We start from the raw sequence: 18,489 nt of genomic DNA, 5'->3' as shown, positions 1-18,489 counted from the left end.
TTACCCAACCATTGAGTTACCAAAACTCACAGGACCGCCTCATCAAATACATCATCCACAATGACATTCGCAACGGCAACAGCAACCTCAACCACCCCAACAACACCCATAAACTGACTAGGTGTGAACGAGATAATCAGTTGTACGAAGAATGGCGCTAGATTACACCATACGTGTAGAATCGATTATGCCGGTGACGGGGTCGCTCACAACTTGACGAACACGAAGACGATGACCCTTGACGAGTGTATCGAAGAATGCTCGGCGATTAACGGGTGTATTGGAGGTAAGATGAAAAGACTTTCAGGACGATGGGCGGGTTAGGTATCGCTGAGTGTGAAAAAAAAAAAAAAAAAAAAAAAAAAGGTTTACACAAGTCAGTCCCTGCGGAGATGGCATACAGCTTGGCTGTTATGATTGAATAAAGAAATTGGCTGTATGGCATGAGCCCGAGAAGTGAAGACATGGACACTAAGCGCTCGAAAACGCTCAGTCCTCACGCAAATTGTATATTAGCTCGGATGGAAGCCCCTGCGGGTCTAAACCAAAGTGGCTGTTTTATCAGGAACAGCCAGCTGAGGAGACACTTGGAAGAAGAGTTGATGAAAGATCATTGGGTGCTGATCGTGGTATAATATCGCAGGCCGCAAGCGCATGTTCAGCTATGGGAGGTTCTGTTTCAGCAAAACGTGTTGGGTAATGCAGGAAATAAGGAAGCGTAAGGCTTGGAGGACGATACACCACGAGGAAATATGGTTGGGGATATTGACAGTTGACGTACGGGAGGTAACACATGTGTGACTGCAAGAAAATAGTTTAACCTATTTCATCTATTACCTTGTCGATGTTTGCACGTGGAAGGGGGGACCGTAGACAGTTCCCAGAAGCCCTCGCAGTAATTCTAGGCTCTCGCCCATGGTACCCAAACGTGCTGCGACCGCCGTTATGTGTGATGTATCGCGTTCAACACTGAGTCCGCGCACCGAGTTCGACACGGTGATAACTGCCGAAAACAAAGGCCTGGACCGCCGCCGTCAGAGCGAGCTATCGGAGAAAGAAACCAATACAACCTCCGCATCACTGCCCGACGGCGCCGTCACCATCGTCGGGTGTACCGGTGTAACAAGTCTCAGTGGAGTCAGTCCCCATCCGGCGTTCCACGCGTCGGGGTGAAATCTTCGACGGCGACCAGGTTGGTCGTCCTACCCTTGCCCCGCGCGGTGTGCGACTTTGTGGGAACTGAATTGAGTCGTTCCCCTCCCTCCTCCTTTTTTGGCTAGTTGGAGAGAGAAGTCATCAAGGGTCCCTTCTGAGAGGTGACGTTTGTGACACATCTTGTCTTGATCTGCTACAACTCCAGAGCGGGTTCTTCAGCAAAGCTCTCCCGAGTTCCATCGTCGTGTGCTCATTCACCACTCTCGCGTTTTCCCCCGAGTTTCTGTTCGCGGGGTGACCACAATTTGACCGAACTTCCCCAATTTCTGGGGGATGATTTGTTTGGGGGAGAGACCTGGAGACGTGGGAGGGCGCACCGCACATCACCCACATCTCCACTGTTGTCGGCCCGTATAGGCCATGTCCACACGGGGAAGCACACGCTAGGAGCGACAGAGACCAGGTACCCCTTGGGCCATGCCTCTACGTAGGTGCCATCGAAACCCAGAGAATCTCCACATCTATATCAAGGCATCGCGTCGCTCGCTGTCAGTGTCACCGAACCCGCCGTGCTTGGGTCGTCCGGCATTCCGCTCCTTTTTGTTGTTGTGAACTCGCCCGGACACGGAGCGTGTGTGCAAATACGGGACGGACCCGGTCGAGAGGTTTGAACTTCCGAAGCGGTGAGCATCCCGGCTGCGTATTGGCACGGCTTTGCAGCTCGTTCTTTATTTTCCCGGTTCTGTCAACTTGTCCGCCAGCCATCTGGGACCGTGGCAGACGGTTGCGGTGAAGTCTATCTCGGTGCCCGAAGCCAGCGCTTAGTACCTTGTCGCAACACTCGGCCGCCCCAGTTCGTGTTCGAGACCCCGAGTACGTACGGTACTATCGCGAAATTTCAAAGTTAGGGCTACAGTACTCCGAAGAAAGGAACAACGACCCAGGACCTACACTACTTAGGAAGGCGTCACCGGAAGGCGCCACATCGGGGAGCCTAGTACTGCAAAAATCAGACGCATCACCAAAACTCCTTTGTCAAAGAACGGCCAAGCCACGGGACCGTTCAGACCAGGAATAGACCCAATTGGAACGTTGGAATATTCGAGGTCTTAGGTCTAGGAGGCTTTTCAATAATCAGCTGCTGCTCACCCAGGACTCCCTATCTCGTGCTATGACATCGGTCCTACCCTGAACCTGCAGAGTGGCATCAGCACATGCAAACTGGGCAGCAAAATCTACCTACCTTCTCTACGACGTCAACAGCCTCACCCGTGTAAGTGATCCTTGACCCCTTGATTTTTTTTAGGTCCGTTCTGCGGCTCAGCTAGGCCTGAGCTCGTGAGAACCTCATGTTTTGGCCGCAAGTGGCGGTGCGTCACTGCATCCTCGCATCCCCAATCGTGCCGATTTGTCCAGGAACATTAACATCGATTGCTAGGAAGAGGTTGTTCTTTGAATCTTCGAACCCAGAAACGGGTCTTCTTTCATGACCTCATTGGATCAGTGCCACCCAGATCCGGGCCGTTTCAACCAGGTCCACGGCCCTGAAGACGCAAAATAACCCCGCAAGCGATCCTCTTGGGCCTATCACACAAGGCGCCCTGAGCTGACCTGCCCCGCATCAACGACCATGATTTCCCGCATCCGAGAGGTACCTCTACCTCTACCTATGCAAGCCGACGATGCGTCGTCCGCAAGCTTCACAGGCGGCGCCGTGCTGGATATGCCTGGTGTGACAAGGCGGCGGCGCTCTGTAAATTCTAGCACGGCGCCTGACCCCGCGGCGGCACACAAAGCTGGTGTCCAGGCTCGTGGCTCTGCTGACGACTCACGTTATCATCACGGGCTGTCCAGACTTGAAAGCAGCCTAGACTATAGCACAGAGGCAGGCAACCCCAACATCTCGAAATCACGCAGCGAAGAAAAAGAGGCCCGAAAGAGGCAGACGGATGCCGGTGCCGATATTCCCTCCAGCCCAGGCAGCCCTCCCTCGCCTAGAGCTGCCGTCTTCACTCGCTTTCGTTCCACCGGGCCAAGTGCAGTTAGCAAATCGCAAGCGAAACGCGAATGGTCCCAGAGTTGCCGTGGTGTCCTCACCAGTCTGATTCGTGTGCTTTCATCGTCAGTGGTTTTTTTGGCAGTCGTTTTTGTAAGTACCTCTCATTGCTTTCCTACATACTACCTACCTACCTAGCGCTTTCCTTCAGTCGGACCGTTCCAAGTATACTCCTTACCGGCATTTTGCCTTGGACTGCACCTAAGTACCAAGCGAGAAGCTCGGGCCTGCAGCGGACCAGCCAGGAATTTCCGTTTCAAAGCCCCCCGGCCGGCCCAGGACAGTGGGCATGGCACTTGCTACCTCTATGTACTTTCGGAGTTACGTACCGAGCAGGACAAGTGCAGCTTTCCTGCTTGTTGGGTTCAAGTCGGCTCCGTCCACAAACCTGACATGCCGCGGATTGCATCCAAAATTGACCTGGCTGGAACCACTGCGCGCGGTACCCATCAGACCTCCACTGGGCGGGCATTCGATCCAATGCCCCTGGTACCCCACCGATTATGCCCCTCCACGAGCATCCCACCTAACATCATACCGTCACGGAGGATTCCCCACGGAGAAGCACTCGCATCGTACAGGAAATCGTCCACCACTACCAGTGCATATATTAACCTGAACTCCCCAGGTTCTCCGGGCTCTCCTCCCCGACTCGGCACTTCATTATTCTTCCTTCTTATCTCGACAATCCACTTTGACTCCTCTCACAACCAAGGCCACGTTTTCTCCCCCGGCCCTCTCGCAACAAGCACACCAACCACAACCACCCGCAGTGTGCGAGATTCATCCCCCATTTCCCACACCCGCCCCAGTCTCGAGCCCGCTCACTATGGCCCTCGAGACCCAGACAAAGACCGTTGTCGGTCAGTTCGACTATTCGGACGAAGATGTCAATAAGGGCGTCGTAGAGTTCCTTCGTCAAATGGGTAGGTGGTCCCATCGCCGTAGACAAATGCCGCAACAAGCTCTGACAAATTGAGGATTGCAGCCGAAGGTCTCGAGAAGGATGGCGCTAGCATGAGCCAGATTCCCACATATGTCACCGCCGTCCCCAATGGCACTGAAAAGGTTGGTTATACACTGCTGACAAGTACCTGCACCGATGGCTAACCTCCTCTGATGGTAGGGTCTTTACATGGCTGTCGATCTCGGTGGCACCAACTTCCGCGTTTGCTCAATCCAGCTCAACGGCGACACCACCTTTCGTCTGACGTACACCAAGGTCGCTATCCCCAGAGAGCTCATGGTTGCCAAGACCGCCGAGGAGCTGTTCGCTTTCTTGGCGAAGCAGGTCGAAATCTTCCTCAGGACACATCATGGAGAGCACTTCGAGGCACATATCCGCAGACGCATGACCATGAGCTCCCCCGAGGGCTTCAAGGACGAGAACGTCTTCCGTCTCGGCTTCACATTCAGTTTCCCCGTCCAACAATTGGGTATCAATAAGGGTACGCTCATTCGCTGGACCAAGGGTTTCGATATCCCAGACGCCGTTGGAAAGGACGTTTGTGCCCTCCTGCAAACGGAGATTGACAAGCTCCATCTCCCCGTCAAGGTCGCTGCTCTCGTCAACGACACTGTTGGCACTTTGATGGCTCGTTCCTACTCTTCCCCTGGCAAGAGCGGTGCTATTCTCGGTGCTATCTTCGGTACTGGCACCAACGGAGCTTATGTCGAGAAGCTTTCCAACATCAAGAAGCCCCTAGCCGGCGAGTACGATAAATCTACCGGAGAGATGGTCATCAACACTGAGTGGGGTTCGTTTGACAACCAGCTCAAGGTCCTTCCTAACACACCATGGGATGTCCAGCTCGACCTGGCCACCCCCAACCCCGGTATTCAGATGTACGAGAAGCGTGTCTCGGGCATGTACCTCGGCGAGATCTTGCGATTGACGGTCATTGATCTGCTTAAGAACCCAGACGTTGCTCTCTTCAAGGACGATAACTCGAGCTACAATGACTGGAAGTCAACTACCAACATTGCCGAACACTCCCCCATCTACAAGCAGTGGGGTCTTGATACCTCGGTCCTCTCTGTCGCTGCCGCTGACAGTACCCCCGAGTTGTCGATCCTCCGTCAGGAGCTCGAGGCCAACCTCCACATTTATGCCCCCTCTTTGGAGGACGCTCAGGCTTTCAAGGCCATTGCTGGTGCTATCGGTCGTCGTGCTGCTCGTCTTTCGGCTGTTGCTATTGCTGCCATTGTTTTGCAGACCGGCAAACTCAACGACCCCGAGCAGGATGAGCCTATCGACATTGGTGTTGACGGAAGCTTGGTCGAGCACTATCCCTACTTCCGTGACATGATCTACGAGGCTCTCCGTGTCATCAAAGGCATTGGTGAGGAGGGTGCCAAGCGGATCCGTATCGGTATTGCCAAGGATGGATCCGGTGTTGGTGCCGCGTTGATTGCTCTCGTCGCCGCCCGCATGGAGAAGAGCACTTCCACAGCCGACTTCATCAGCGACCTGCGTCTCAACGCCAAGAAGACCGACTTGACCGCTGTGCCTGAGGATAGCGAGCTTGCCGCCGGGGAATAGGAGTCCACAAAGGCAGCTTGTCCATTGCCAGGCATGACATCACTGACATGTCGCAGAAAGAGGTGCATTGTTATGTGAACATGGCTTAGCGCAGGGAAGGAGTTTGGGAGTGAAGGTTGACATAAAAAACTGTGTTAAGCGAAGAGCAACATTTGTGTGCTGTGTAAGGATGAACGACAATGGGACGAGGAACCTGGAAAGGGATATGAGGTTCACATAAATATTTCAATGTTCTTCCTTTGGTATGGTTGATTGGGCAGGCGTCACTGGGTTAGGGTTTATCGCATTAGGGAAACCCCCAAGGCATGGATGGGCTTTGAATTTATATTTTTCTCTTTTATCATGAAATGGTAGCCGGATTGGAACGGAGAGATGTTATCTACTGTATAACAAAAAGACTATCAACCAGCGAAGTTGTGACTTTTGAAATACCAGTTGTTCCTCCTCTCAGTTTTGCGTTATCCCTTTATCAATGATGGCATTTCGCAACCGTAGCCAACTCTAAACAACGGCTTTGATTCGAGTCCTCAGATGCTGCTCAAGCCAATGGTGGGAGCACAGGAAATCCAAACTACAGTTGTTTTTTTCTCGGAATGTACTTGGAACGAACTGGACAGTTAACACGACGCAAAGCAATGATGTGGTTTTCTTTGGCCACTTTATCTTTCTCTTGTTCGGAAGAAACAATGCCCGTCACAGTTCACACCTCGATCATACCAAAATCAAACACCCACTTCTGACGAGGCGTACCAGTTTTAGCAACGACATCCTGGTTCATCCTTGCATCATTTCAAGAGGTTCATGATAACCAACCAAGTTACTGCCAACATTAACTAAGTTGTTTCTGCTTCTATAGGGATACAACAACACGTTTTCTACGTGTCAATATTTGAGCCACACTTCTTTTGAATTATATAGCCAAGGTAGGCAACGAATGCCATCTCGTTGGAGCTCCTCCTTGGAAACTCTTTTTTGTCTGATTCAAGTCCGGGATTTACCAACCCCGATTATGCCCCACAGTATTTAACTACCCTTTATTTCAATTTTTTTTCTTTGCTTTTCGAAATAGTATTACCTCTATAACAGCATATATCTCCCCCGTCCCATCGCCATTACGTTTGTTGTTATTACTTCATTGGTCTGCAGCAGTCAGAGGGCGGCAGCAGAAGACGGAAGGTACTACAAGGTCAGACAACATTTCCCTACTGCCCAAAAGCAGCACTAGGATACGCCCTCCCCTTCTTCTTCTTGGGCGCCACCGAACTACTCCTCGAGCTAACTGCACTAGTGGCCCCCGAGGCTGTCGCGCTGGCACCGGCACCGGAACCACTACCGGGAACGTTGAGCTGGACCATCTCCGGCGGCAAGTCGTTCCATTCGGTTTCCGGTCGCGTGTTTTGGTACGACATGCCGGTCGAGGGGCGGCTGAGGGGTGGTCTTGTTGTTGATGTTGTTGTCGTCGAGGGAGGGGCTAAGGCTGGTGTTGAGGCGGATGTTGATGTTGACGAGCTCGGAGGAGGTGCTACCGGGGTTTTTGGTGGTGGTGTAGTCAAAGAGGGTAGGTTGACAGCGGCTGCTAGGACGCCCGTGGCCGTGGCCGAGGCGGTGGCGGTTGTGGTACTGGAAGTCATGATCATTCCGGTGGGTTGTTGTTGTTGTTGTTGTTGTTGTTGTTGTTGTTGTTGTTGTTGTTGTTGTTGTTGTTGTTGTTGTTGTTGTTGTTGTTGTTGTTGTTGTTGTTGGAGGAGGTGGTTGGGGTTTCGTTTCGGTAAAGAGTAGTTCGCTGCCCCTAACGGTTCTTGTGCTTGTGCTTGTCTACCGTGTTCTCCAATGTCTCTACGCACAATCCAAGCCGTGTCCGGTCGTAGCTTGAAGTAATACCCCCTCACTGGGTCGCGACCTTCGGTCCGGAAGCCTCGCTGTCCGTACCACTGGAGTCCTTCCTCGTTTTCGGTCCACACGTGGGCGTAGATGGTTCGCACGTTGATGGTAGAGCCCGCGGCGGGCAGAATCGAGGCGCTGGCGATGATGTGTTCAAGCGCGGCGGCAGCCAGACCGAGGGATCGGTAGGGGGAGAGGAGGGCGAGCGATTGAATGTAAATGGCGTGGTAAGGGTAGTCGATGGGAGCTGATGGGCCCGGCTGGTTTTGTTGTATTCGGGGAGCCTGCGGTTGCCCGTTGGGGTCTAAGAAAGGGTTCGGTTCGAGCCGACAGACGACGCCGCCAATGACTTTGGGCTCGGAAGTAGGGTCGTCGCTCCAGAGGATGACGCGCGAGAAGAGACCTGAGGCAAGCGGTTCGAGAACCTTGGCGTAGAAGGCGTCTGGGTAGGCGACTTGAAGGAGGAGCGAATTGATCCGGCGGAGGGCGGCTATGTGGTGCTCGGCCACCGCGACTATGTTGGCTTGCGAGGGGATCGACGGTGGGGATGGGAGAACGGGGATGTTGGCCGGGAGAGTAGCCGTGACAAGCCCAAGGCCGGGACGAGCTGGAACTTGTTGCGGCGGTGGGGCCGAGGTGAGAGAAGAGGGAGGAGGAGCTGGTGGTGGTGGTACGGGGGTTTTCGGAAGCATGCTTGCCGTTGTTGCTGCACCGTTCACGCAGTCTGGGGCATGTTGAGGTTGTTGTTGCTGCTGCTGCCGGGGTTGGAAAAATGACAGTATCGAGGGTTGTTGACCACGCGACATGCTGAAAGTAGGTGGAAACCGAGAAAGCAGAATTTACAAAGGACGATAAAGGGAGAAAGCGGTTTTGAAAAATAAAGAGGGAAAGAACGGCTGAAAGAGGAAAATGACCAATGTTGTCGTGGTCACGACGAGGGGAGTGTATGTAAATAACCGTCGTGTCAGTCATGAAGTCTGGCCCACCAGCACATGTCGCAGACGCATTTTAGAAGACATTCAGGGACACCACCATTGTACCCCTGGCCCACCCGGCAGCGATACCTACACTACATACGTACGTAGTAGTGTACACAACAAAGGATGGGCAATGATCCAGACCAGGCTGTTCTGACACCTTGTGTCGCCCCACATGTAATGGCAACACACAACGGGAGGATGAAGAGGCGGAATGCACTCCGCGTTCATACCTTGACAAAAACACAGCACGTGCTTGGTTTTGGAGGGCTTTCAATGATGTTCTGTGTGTATGAGATGGTCGGGTGGTTCGGAGACCGAGGCATATGCCCACCTTGGACGGCTTCTACCAGTAGTGCGGGTATAAGACAATTCCCATGCAACAACATTCCATGAGTTGTATGGACTGGGCTGGACAGTAGTCCTTACCTCTCTCACTCATAGTAACCAATGAATGTGAGTCTAACTTGCAGCCCAAATATCCTGTCTAAGGGAACCGACAAAGTCCAGTCGCGGTATCAATATGTTGTAGATAACATGGAATAACACTGAAATTCAGGTACCAGCACAAGCAACCACCAAGGGCGTCCGCGGCAGGCACGAAGACACGACCAATCCCGGGCCGCGGCGAGGTGGAAGGGAGCATGGAAACTGCTTTTGCTTCCACTTCCCTTCCTTGGCTGGTTGTAGGGTAGCCGCCTGATGGACTCATATGCTCCACTGTCCGCCAGTGCTCACACGCCTGAAGCCCACTACAACTTGTGCATGGACACAACTACCACAAAACCGCGACCTGCCGAATATCGCCGTGGATGGACATTTTTCCCATCAACCAAGCTTTGGGCACGAAATTCCGTCACCACCTACAATAACGTCAATCTTTCAAACACCACTCCATCTCACGGGCGTATCGGCTTATTTACGGCTTCCGAACATATTGCGGCTTAGTCAATTGAACATTGCCACACAATACCGGTCCCAGTCGGTATTGAACCTTCCTGCCCCCATCACCACTGGAGGCTTTCGAGAACGAACACGCACCACTAAGTGCAGTTTGACGGTTTCGGCTTGCCGCAGCCGAGTTGAACGACCCGTGGATGCTTCAAGGCCACCTCTTCGTGCGTGGACCAAAGGCTCGTTCCGATCAGCACCTGAAAACCGAAAACTAGGTACCGGCGAACCGCATCTCCCACCCGCTACGCCAGTCGAACTCCAACTTTGGCTCGGCCTGCCCTGCATCACCCGAGCCTGGAAGGGTGAAGAGAGTCGCGACAAATCCACTACTTCCACACGTCACGCGAGGACCATCTCATACGACAGCTGCCAAATTCTCACCGGCTATTCCAGGGGTGTCGATCAGTCCCCATCTAATTTAGGAGGGCGTCTGTCGTTGTCAAGATGTCGTCAGAAGGGGACAGGACCGGCAGGGCTGGTATTGTCGTTGCCCCTGAAGATGTCGGGAGTCTAGACAAGCTCGTAAGCATTTTTGCATCGAACAAGATTGAGCCAGAGACTTGTACTGACCCTTTCTTGTCCTCCCTGTAGGCATACTCCGTTGTGGACGATTTGCTTTACAATATCCTTCACGACCTAGTCCTCAAGGTACACCAAGACGAAAAAACCGCGAAGATGAGGACGGCGGCCATCAAAGTCGAAAAGCTCGCTATGGAGAACTCCGATCTATCGACCCCTGATGCGCGGCCCGAGATTGTCGTGGAAACCGACGCTGCTCTGTACAAGGACGGACACGTTACGTTGAAGGGCAATCCGCTAAAGACTACAAAGGAGATTTTGTGTCCACGGTGTCAACTCCCCCGTCTGCTTCATCCTACAGATGGCAAAGGAGCCCAAAAACCAGACCCGAACGTTACTTATTGCAAAAGGCACCCCTATATTGAAAAGCCAGGCTTCGACATTTATGGCCAGACCTGGGTTCAGCCTGGCCCCGGCCGAGGAAAGAAAAAGAAGGACATGGAGAAAAAGATGGACCCCAACGATCCTGCAGCCGTGGCAGCCATGGAGGGAAGTGCCAAGGACCGCCCGCCTAACGTGCTCAGCTTCCCCAGCGCTACTTGCTCCAAGTGCAAGCGTTGTATCCTGGTGACACGTCTCAATAATCACATGGGCTCTTGCATTGGCAATAGTGGGCGAAACGCTAGTAGAGCAGCGGCTCAGAAGATTAGTAACGGTGGGAGCAACGGTGGAAGTCAGAACAACGACAACACTCCGCCAGCAAGTCAAAAGGGAACGCCCGTACCAACGAGCCGGGCAACTAGTCCGAGGAAGCGAGATGGTGATGAATTTGACGAGGATGGAGATGAAGCTGATCCTATCAGTGCTAAGAAGAAGAAGCTCAAGCCGACCGCTCTACCCAAGAAGGTCATTTTGAAGACCAAGTCGACGCCGCCCCTTAAGAAGGACAAGATAAAGACCAGTTCGATGCTGAGCGTTGAGCAGAGCGTGGATGACGATGACGTAAAGAACTCCACCGTTCAGGTGGTTCCCAAGAAGACGACACCGGCAAAAGGTGCATCTCCTGTTAAGAAGCTGAAGATCGGACTAGGCACAAAGCCGCAGTTGAATGCCCCGGGGAAGAAACTAGGGAAGAAAGAAAAGGATCACGAGACAGAATCCACGGGAAGAATGTCTTCGCCGCCTCATTAGATCTGGGAGGTGTCTGACTCTAACTGACTCTAACACTGACTAACGATGGACTGTTTTTCGTAACCACGGGAGGAAACAAAAAAAAAAAAAACTCTGTTTTGGGCATTACCTATACACGCACTTATACATTATACCCCATTCTTGTCCCAAAAATAGACATTGCTCAAGGATTGGAAATCGGACAGAGCCCTCAGAGGATAATCGAGATGTCGCATACCGACCCAATCAATATATGTCAAATAAGTAGCTTTCTGCCGTGATAGGGCAACGCACGTTGGCCAGACCAGGATGAAATCAGAGTTACCTGGTCACACATTTTTCTTGTCTTTTACAGCTGTATGATGCATATAGATTGCCTGAGAAGATGAGGTTGACCGTGGGGCTTTTGGTATATCCCAACTACTGTAAATGAGCGCAACAACGTGGCAGCTCATTTTGCCCAAAAAGTAGTTCATTGAGCTCTCCAGGCCCACATGCACTTGAACTCCGCACCCCCATTCTCATCCCTGGTCTCAGTCCCTCACTCACTCTCCCGGTCGACGTCAAGCCTCCATATCCTCCTCCCTCACCACCCTCGCCTTTACAATCTTCACCTCCGTCGCCGGCCGATCCTCCTTATCAGTCGGCACCATGCCCATCCTTCTGATAACCCCCATTCCCTTTTTCACGCGTCCAAAAATCGTATGTTTCCCATCCAACCAAGGCGTCGGCGCTAGCGTAATGAAAAACTGGCTCCCGTTGGTATTCGGGCCCGCGTTCGCCATGCTCAACACCCCCGCGCCGGTATGTTTCAGGCCAGGGTGGATCTCGTCTTCGAATTTCTCGCCGTAGATGGAGGAACCACCCCGGCCGGTCCCCGTGGGGTCGCCGCCTTGGATCATAAAGTCCTTGATGATTCGGTGGAAGACGGTGGAGTCGTAGTACCCGCGGTCGGCGAGAGTGGCAAAGTTCTTGCACGTTTTGGGGGCGTGGTTGGTGTAGAGTTCTAGGGTGAAGGTGCCCTGGAGGGTTGATGAGAGAAGGAGGGTTAGAGTTGAGGATCAATGAATGGGTGAGGTGAGGTGAGGGGAACAAGGTAAGGTACCATGGTGGTTTCAACAGCGACGTCGGTGGCCATTTTTGATAGCAGCTATTGATGGCTTTTTATTCTAGGTAATCGGTTGCGGTGTGTTTGTTGGTGGTTGTTTTGTGAGTTTTTTTGTTTGAGCTCACTTGGTTACTGTGGTTGTGATTAGAGACAGAATTATTTTGTGAGGTCTGAGAAGGGTCGGGGGGGGGGGGGGGGGGGGGGGGGGGGAGATGGTTCATGGTTGTGGCTGGATCAGCGTATGGGATGAAGAGCTGGGGTGGATTGAAAAGCGAAAATTTATCTTTCATACATATTGATCTCAATAATCTGCGATACCTGGTCTTGTATGTAAAATTCGTTGTCAATGTGAAATTGTGAAGTCGTCCTTCGACAAGGTTCTAAACAAGTCAATGTTGATGCGGCGACATTCCATGATATGGTCAGTGCATACGTTCCGGAATGAAGCCTTACCAATACAGTTTGGGTATATGTGGGCACTGTCTGCCTTCGCGGCTTAAGTGCCAACTTGCGCGATTATCACACAGTGCAATTCACTGTACGCCATAGGGTAGTGAGCATCCGGTGCTGGGTGAAATTCAATGCGGTGGTGGAAAGGAAGATTGATTAATCGTACTATTTGTAGTCCTCTAAATGGTTACACCCGTTCTAGAAACAGACAGCACTAAATCCAAAGAGTTGATTCTTTTAAAAGTTTCTGTGCAACATGGAACACGTACATAAAAGTAATGCATAAAGATATTATGTACGAGCTACTGTCATAAAGTAATGAAGTCACGCCTCGTCTTCAACAACTGTTCAACGTGGGACGTGAATAGATCGTCTCTGTATTACACCAGTTATAGGGGACACCCGAACTCATCCTTCTGTTAATATTCAAGGATACCACACGCTCAAACCTCCGTTTACGTATACTGTATCAAACCACCGCCCCTACTCCAACACACGACTAAGAGACCGAGACCGCCACCTCGCCCAACGTCCCTTCTTCTTCTTCTTCTTCTTCTTCACAGGACTCAAAGAAGATTGATCAAGCATCCCATCCAACTCACCAACAACATACTAAGCATCCTGGAAAATGGGCTCCAGACCCTGCCAAGCACTGGGGTCCCCATTCGGACCAGCCTTCGCGCGCCTGTTCCAGTACTCGCCGTTGAACTGCCAGTACTCCTCACCTGTGATCTCGCACCGCGCCTTGGTGAACCACGCGGGCTTAAACTCCTCGCCCTTGCTCTCGCGAGCCTTGCGGCGCGCACGCTGGGCCTCCTCGAGTCTGTTCTTTTCCGTCGCTGCAAAGTCGTACTCGCCCTCTTCCATAGCACGCTGATCGGGGCGGAAGCGAGAATCCGTGGGGGCGAGCCAAGGCTTGAGGTTATCGTCGAGGTGGTTAAAGGTGACGACGAAGGGAGTCAGGTTGAAGGGAATGCCGGTGGGGCGGGGGTTAGCCTGCCAGATAAGGAAGGCCTTAGATGGGTCATTGATGCTGCCCTGATGGACCGTCTCGTTTCCGGACTTCTCCTCAATGGTGGCCTCGTAACCAGGTGTCAAGCGGGCGTAGAATTTGGAGTTCCAGCGACCACCCAAGCTGACGCGGACCTGACCGTTGGCATCGAGGATCTTGCCACCAATCAGGTAGGCACTCGACTTGGTCCAACCTCTGGGCTTGAACTCGACGTAGGAAACCTCGCCGGTGGTCCAGTTTTTGATCTCCATCACACCGTAATTGTCAACCACGGGGTTACCGGTGATGATGCCAATCACGGATGAAGTGACCTTCTTCCAGGTGTAAAGGTCCTCCTTGCCGCCGGAAGTCGGCCTGAGCTTAAGAAACCAGGTACCGAGAGGGTTGACATCGAAGGACTTGCCGTAGAATTTGGACTTGACTGCCGATTCTCCGTAGTAGGTCCACTTGGGAGATTCGGCCCAGGCTGCACCGATGGGCGGGTGATGGCTAACCTGCTCAATGAAGAAGCGGTAGTTCTTGTCCGGTCTCACATACTCAAAGGTCTCACCAAGAAGTGGGTTGAATGGCTTAGCAACGCGACCAATGGTGGATGCGTATTCACTGGCAGCGAAGGCGGAAACATAGATCAAACGCTCAATGGAATCAGCGCGATCAGCGGCTAGATCCAAGAGGTCGGCGTACTCCATGTCCTCAGCACAGCGGTAGAGGAGTGAGGTGGGCTCGTTGAAGGATACGGGCAGGGTCATCTTGGTCATGTCCTTGCCAATCATGGATTTGAGGATGCCCTAGACTTCATGTTAGTACAATGTTTAATATCCAGAATGGTAACCCAAACTTACCCAGAGCGAGATAGTGGGTCTGTTGTCCGCATCCATCTTCAACTTGGTCCTTATGCCGTTCTCGTATCCCTTAAACGAGTCACTGATATCTGTGCCGTCTGAGATGACAAGTTGGGTGTCGCTCTGCGAAGCCACAGGCTCCGAAGGAGGAAGCTGCGAAACCTCGACGGTACCGGCGTCGACCGCATCAAAGAACTCTTCCTCATCCGAGTCCGAGTCAGACAACTCTGCCACCTGATCCCTGATGGTCTTTTGACGGCGAATGCTCTGGACCGGCGACTGTGGTCTGGCATCAGCCTGTTCGGCGTCGGCCTCATCAGTGGCCTCGGCAGCAGCGGCAACAGTTGGTGCAGTTGCCTTCACTTGGCCCTCGTCAATAATGCCTGACCCAAGAGCTTCCTTGAGGATACGCTTGGTGATCTTCCTCTTTGCCTCGGCCTCGCCAACCCGAGCCTCCAAAGCTTCCTGCTCCCTGGCAACTTGGGCCATGCTTTCCTCCCACATCTGGCGCATTTCACTCTCGCGGTCAAGTCTGTACTGCCAGTACGCGTCGCGATCCTTGGAGATGCGCAGGAGGTCGCCGACAAGTCCCGTAAGAGAGCGGATTGCAGCATCATAGGTAGCTAGGGCTTGAGAGGCCTTGGGGTCCGACAACCTGAGGTCGGAGTTCTTGTTGGTTTCCGCCATCAAGGCTGCGGTGACTTGTGCCATGGTGTCGAGCTGCAGTCTTGCAGACTGTGCAGTGATGTTGAAAGCATCCTTGTTTGCCGATGGAACATCCTGCCCGCTCGAACCCTCCCCATAGTCATCGTCATCGTCATCCGCGTGGTGATGCTCACCCTTGTCCGCTTCGGTTCCGGCATCGACAAAGTCATCCTCTTCGTTGCTTCCGTTGCCACTGGCGACATAGGAGGCTCTGGACGCCCTGGCCGTTGAATGCATCCGAGAAAGCTGCACACTCTGACGGCGGTGCTCGACGAAACTAGCATTGTCGCTGCCGGCGTCAGATACGCTATGGGCATGCTCCGCCTTTGCTTGCTTCAAGAGTTCGGCATTGCGGACACGCTGTCTCTCTTCCTCTTTGGCCTGGTCCTTGGTCCATTGGATGGAGTTGTTGAGAGCCCAGAACCAACGCTTTGCCTCGACTTCGTGATTGGCCTTCAGAGTGTACTTGACCGAGTTTTTCCCTATAATTTCGAACTTGGTTTTCTCATCAGGGGTCATATGAAGCTTGGCTATGCGCATGTTGATAGCACCACGGCAGGCAGAACCTGCGTCATCCTGGTGCTTGTAGTAACTCAAGACGCCATCCTCCAGTACGAACCAACGAAGCTGGTATCCCTTTCGATAGTTGGTCCACTTCTTCAGATATCCCTTCATCTCGCGAGCTTCTCTTCCCGCCATAGGATCACCGGACGCCGCAGCAGCTGCCCCATGTGTGGCTGATCCCAAAACGGCCTTCTCTTGAATGCCCCTCTGGGCAGCCACAGCAGCGGGGGACTTTTTGAGCATAGCCTTTGTAATCTCGTCCTTTGTGACATCCTGTGGGAGCTTGCCATTACGATCTCTGCGGAACGGGTCTGCTCCGTGCAGCAGTAGAACCTGGATTAGCTTTGTGTTTCTGCGACGCGCGGCTTCGTGGAGGAGCGTGCCGCCGCTCTCGACCGTGGCCGACTCGGCGGCGAATTCGGTGCTGTTAATGTCGAGGACAGTCTTGAAACGCGGCTCTTCCAAGACCTCCTCCAAAGTTTTAAAGTCGCCATGGAGGATGAGGTCCTGCACCTGCCGAACCTTGTCCTCGGCAAACAACGATCTGGCGAGCTGGAGTTGCTGAAAAATGTCAGGATTACGAGCGAGATCGATGGGTAACCGCCCTTGATGGTTCGCGATGGCATCGTTGATATCCTTGTGCTCGAGGAGCTGACGAACGATGTGGGTTCGTCCCTGTTGGGCTGCAATGTGCAAAGGGGTATTTCCGTCTTTGTCGCGAGCATTGATATCGAGGGAGCCAGCACCATCTGACAAGACGTACTCGACAACAGTCTGTTCGGCACACTGGATAGCCAAATGGAGAATCGTGGTGTCTTCGAGAGGGCCGGTAATGGCGGACGAAATGCTCATGCGAGGGTTGTGCTCGGCAGTATCGCGGATGGCTCTGGAAATCGAGGCTGTGTCGCCGTTGCGAAGAGCTTCAACGATACGGAACTTGCGTACGGAGGACTCAAGAGAGGCCGCGGCTCCTTTGTCAAAAAGCATGGATGGCGACCTTGCTCCGCCGACGGAAGGTGAGGCTTGGTGGTTCGAGACGGTTCGGCCTAAGACGCTGCCAGTGGTAGACAGTCTGGAAGAGTGACCTCTGGACGCCTGTTGGCTGGGGATTTGGATGTTCTGAGGTGTAGAATAAGAGCCAGACGCTCTCCGGCCGTCGTCGGAGGCCATGTCGTCGTCGACGGGCGGCTTGCGCCTGCTAAGGAGCGAGCGGGCGGCGGATTTGGATCGTTTGTGGAGGCTGCAACAAGATAGGTATTAATTGATGTTGAAGTGAATCAAGCTAGATCATCAACTGGCGATCGTTGTAGTTGCTGTGTCTGCTGTCAAAACTGAAGCCAGGGAGTGGGAAGGAAGCGACGAGAGCTTGAGAACTGGAGTAGCGTAAACAGGGCAAGGAGGATGCGGGCAGGTGGGGTGAACAGGATGCGGGTTGGAACTGAATGATGGTGCAGTCAGGCCGGTTTAACGCCCGCACCACAAGCAAACATGCACTCACCTTTCGCCGGTCTCAGACATTGCGATCGGAGTTTTGTGAATTAAAAAGGTGTTGCCAGGTGAAGAGGGACTGAATCAAGAAATGCAAAGAGAGTGTGAAAGTGTCGCTAGCACAGGTTACCCCCGCACTATGGACGGGACTCGAGGATAAGGATAGACAGGGAAGACTGTTTGTTTGTTTGTTGTTGAAGTTGCAAGTTGCAACAGCAACACTGAGATCAAGGTAACAAGAAGTCCAGACCTCCAGAGATTGCCGTCAGAAAAAGGGACCAGAGGACACCTAGCTACGCTGCTTGGTATCGACAACGTGTTTCACTATGCCACATAATTATGAGACTCCGTATTGCGGGTCAAAGCATTGATTTGAGCAAGGAGCTTGGGTCTCTTCTTGGGTACGGTTGCAGACAAGACGTCCAGGGACCTGTACTACATATCATGGGCGGAGGCAGAGTGGATATATTTCCAAGAGGGCAAGGACCAAGACCAGCATGGCGGCGATGCTAATCCTAGCTCTCAAAAAGAAATGACGTTGTTCGCTTGCCTAGTGGACGGACGCCATGCAGGACGGCGACAACAAGCGGCAGGATTCGTGCGAAGGGCGGAATCATTCCAGTGCCACACAAAACACACACACACACACTTTTCCGATGGCAATACCGGGGACAAGGGACGTCGCTGCACGTGCATTGTGGTTTGTGTCGTGGTCTTTGATGAAACAGCCGCCCGTTCATAGGTTCGATTGCTTGTTCCAACATGATCGCCGTCTGAATGTATAAGAGAGAGAAAAAAAAAAAAAAAAAAAAAAAAAGAAAGAAAGAAAGAAAAAAAGAGTCCGCCAAGTCCAAAATCCCAAAGCATCGATGAGTGGGCTATCGTGGGGTTGACTCAACTTCCATTGATTGACAGGTGATAACGGCGGGGGACGGGGGTTGTGATGAACTGGCAACGGTCAAAAAGGGGTACGCATCGTGTTCAAGTGTCTTGCCTCGGAGTATCGCCAAGTCTCTCCAATATGCACAGTATAGAGTCTACAAACGAGGTCCTCTTATAGCTGCAT

At 52.7% G+C, this 18,489-nt stretch overlaps 5 protein-coding genes and 2 non-coding genes across 8 annotated transcripts; 3 read left to right on the top strand and 4 right to left on the bottom strand.

Annotated features, from left to right (window-relative positions):
• Nucleotides 1-799: 799 nt before the first annotated feature.
• Nucleotides 800-2,165, bottom strand: NCU14040. The gene is made up of 2 exons (XR_897790.1): nucleotides 2,107-2,165; nucleotides 800-2,040 (listed from the first exon to the last, which is right to left on the bottom strand). It is a non-coding gene; the product is annotated as a ncrg88 (non-coding RNA).
• On the top strand, nucleotides 1,502-6,325 carry NCU00575 (glucokinase). Its single transcript, XM_959643.3, has 5 exons — nucleotides 1,502-2,428; nucleotides 2,594-3,304; nucleotides 3,840-4,137; nucleotides 4,200-4,279; nucleotides 4,338-6,325. Exons 2-5 carry the CDS (start codon nucleotides 2,786-2,788, stop codon nucleotides 5,751-5,753), a joined length of 2,313 nt encoding a protein of 770 aa, XP_964736.2. The 5' UTR covers nucleotides 1,502-2,428; nucleotides 2,594-2,785; the 3' UTR covers nucleotides 5,754-6,325.
• A 197-nt stretch (nucleotides 6,326-6,522) lies between these two features.
• Nucleotides 6,523-8,593, bottom strand: NCU00576 (hypothetical protein). Its single transcript, XM_959644.3, has one exon. The coding sequence runs from the start codon at nucleotides 8,438-8,440 to the stop codon at nucleotides 6,956-6,958; it is 1,485 nt and encodes a 494-aa protein (XP_964737.1). The 5' UTR covers nucleotides 8,441-8,593; the 3' UTR covers nucleotides 6,523-6,955.
• Nucleotides 8,594-9,044: 451 nt separating this feature from the next.
• On the top strand, nucleotides 9,045-9,875 carry NCU14039. The gene is made up of 2 exons (XR_897789.1): nucleotides 9,045-9,067; nucleotides 9,171-9,875. It is a non-coding gene; the product is annotated as a ncrg87 (non-coding RNA).
• On the top strand, nucleotides 9,345-11,734 carry NCU00577 (hypothetical protein). Its single transcript, XM_959645.2, has 2 exons — nucleotides 9,345-10,087; nucleotides 10,157-11,734. The coding sequence occupies exons 1-2, from the start codon at nucleotides 10,010-10,012 to the stop codon at nucleotides 11,273-11,275; spliced, it is 1,197 nt and encodes a 398-aa protein (XP_964738.1). The 5' UTR covers nucleotides 9,345-10,009; the 3' UTR covers nucleotides 11,276-11,734.
• Nucleotides 11,552-12,747, bottom strand: NCU00578 (peptidyl-prolyl cis-trans isomerase-like 1). The gene is made up of 3 exons (XM_959646.3): nucleotides 12,655-12,747; nucleotides 12,360-12,494; nucleotides 11,552-12,276 (listed from the first exon to the last, which is right to left on the bottom strand). Exons 2-3 carry the CDS (start codon nucleotides 12,390-12,392, stop codon nucleotides 11,818-11,820), a joined length of 492 nt encoding a protein of 163 aa, XP_964739.2. The 5' UTR covers nucleotides 12,393-12,494; nucleotides 12,655-12,747; the 3' UTR covers nucleotides 11,552-11,817.
• Nucleotides 12,748-13,061: 314 nt separating this feature from the next.
• On the bottom strand, nucleotides 13,062-17,833 carry NCU00579. Of its 2 annotated transcripts, none has more exons than XM_011394482.1 (3): nucleotides 17,434-17,833; nucleotides 14,667-17,248; nucleotides 13,062-14,612 (listed from the first exon to the last, which is right to left on the bottom strand). In XM_011394482.1, the coding sequence occupies exons 2-3, from the start codon at nucleotides 17,103-17,105 to the stop codon at nucleotides 13,425-13,427; spliced, it is 3,627 nt and encodes a 1,208-aa protein (XP_011392784.1). In that variant the 5' UTR covers nucleotides 17,106-17,248; nucleotides 17,434-17,833; the 3' UTR covers nucleotides 13,062-13,424. The 2 variants fall into 2 exon arrangements, with proteins under 2 accessions (XP_011392784.1, XP_011392785.1); XM_011394483.1 differs by having other exon boundaries at nucleotides 13,071-14,612; nucleotides 14,667-17,175.
• Nucleotides 17,834-18,489: the final 656 nt, after the last annotated feature.

Source organism: Neurospora crassa, linkage group I (assembly GCF_000182925.2).
Source record: "Neurospora crassa OR74A linkage group I, whole genome shotgun sequence".
NCBI lineage: Eukaryota > Fungi > Ascomycota > Sordariomycetes > Sordariales > Sordariaceae > Neurospora > Neurospora crassa.
Note: the sequence above shows the minus strand (reverse complement) of the source record. Positions and strands in the feature narration are given on the sequence as shown.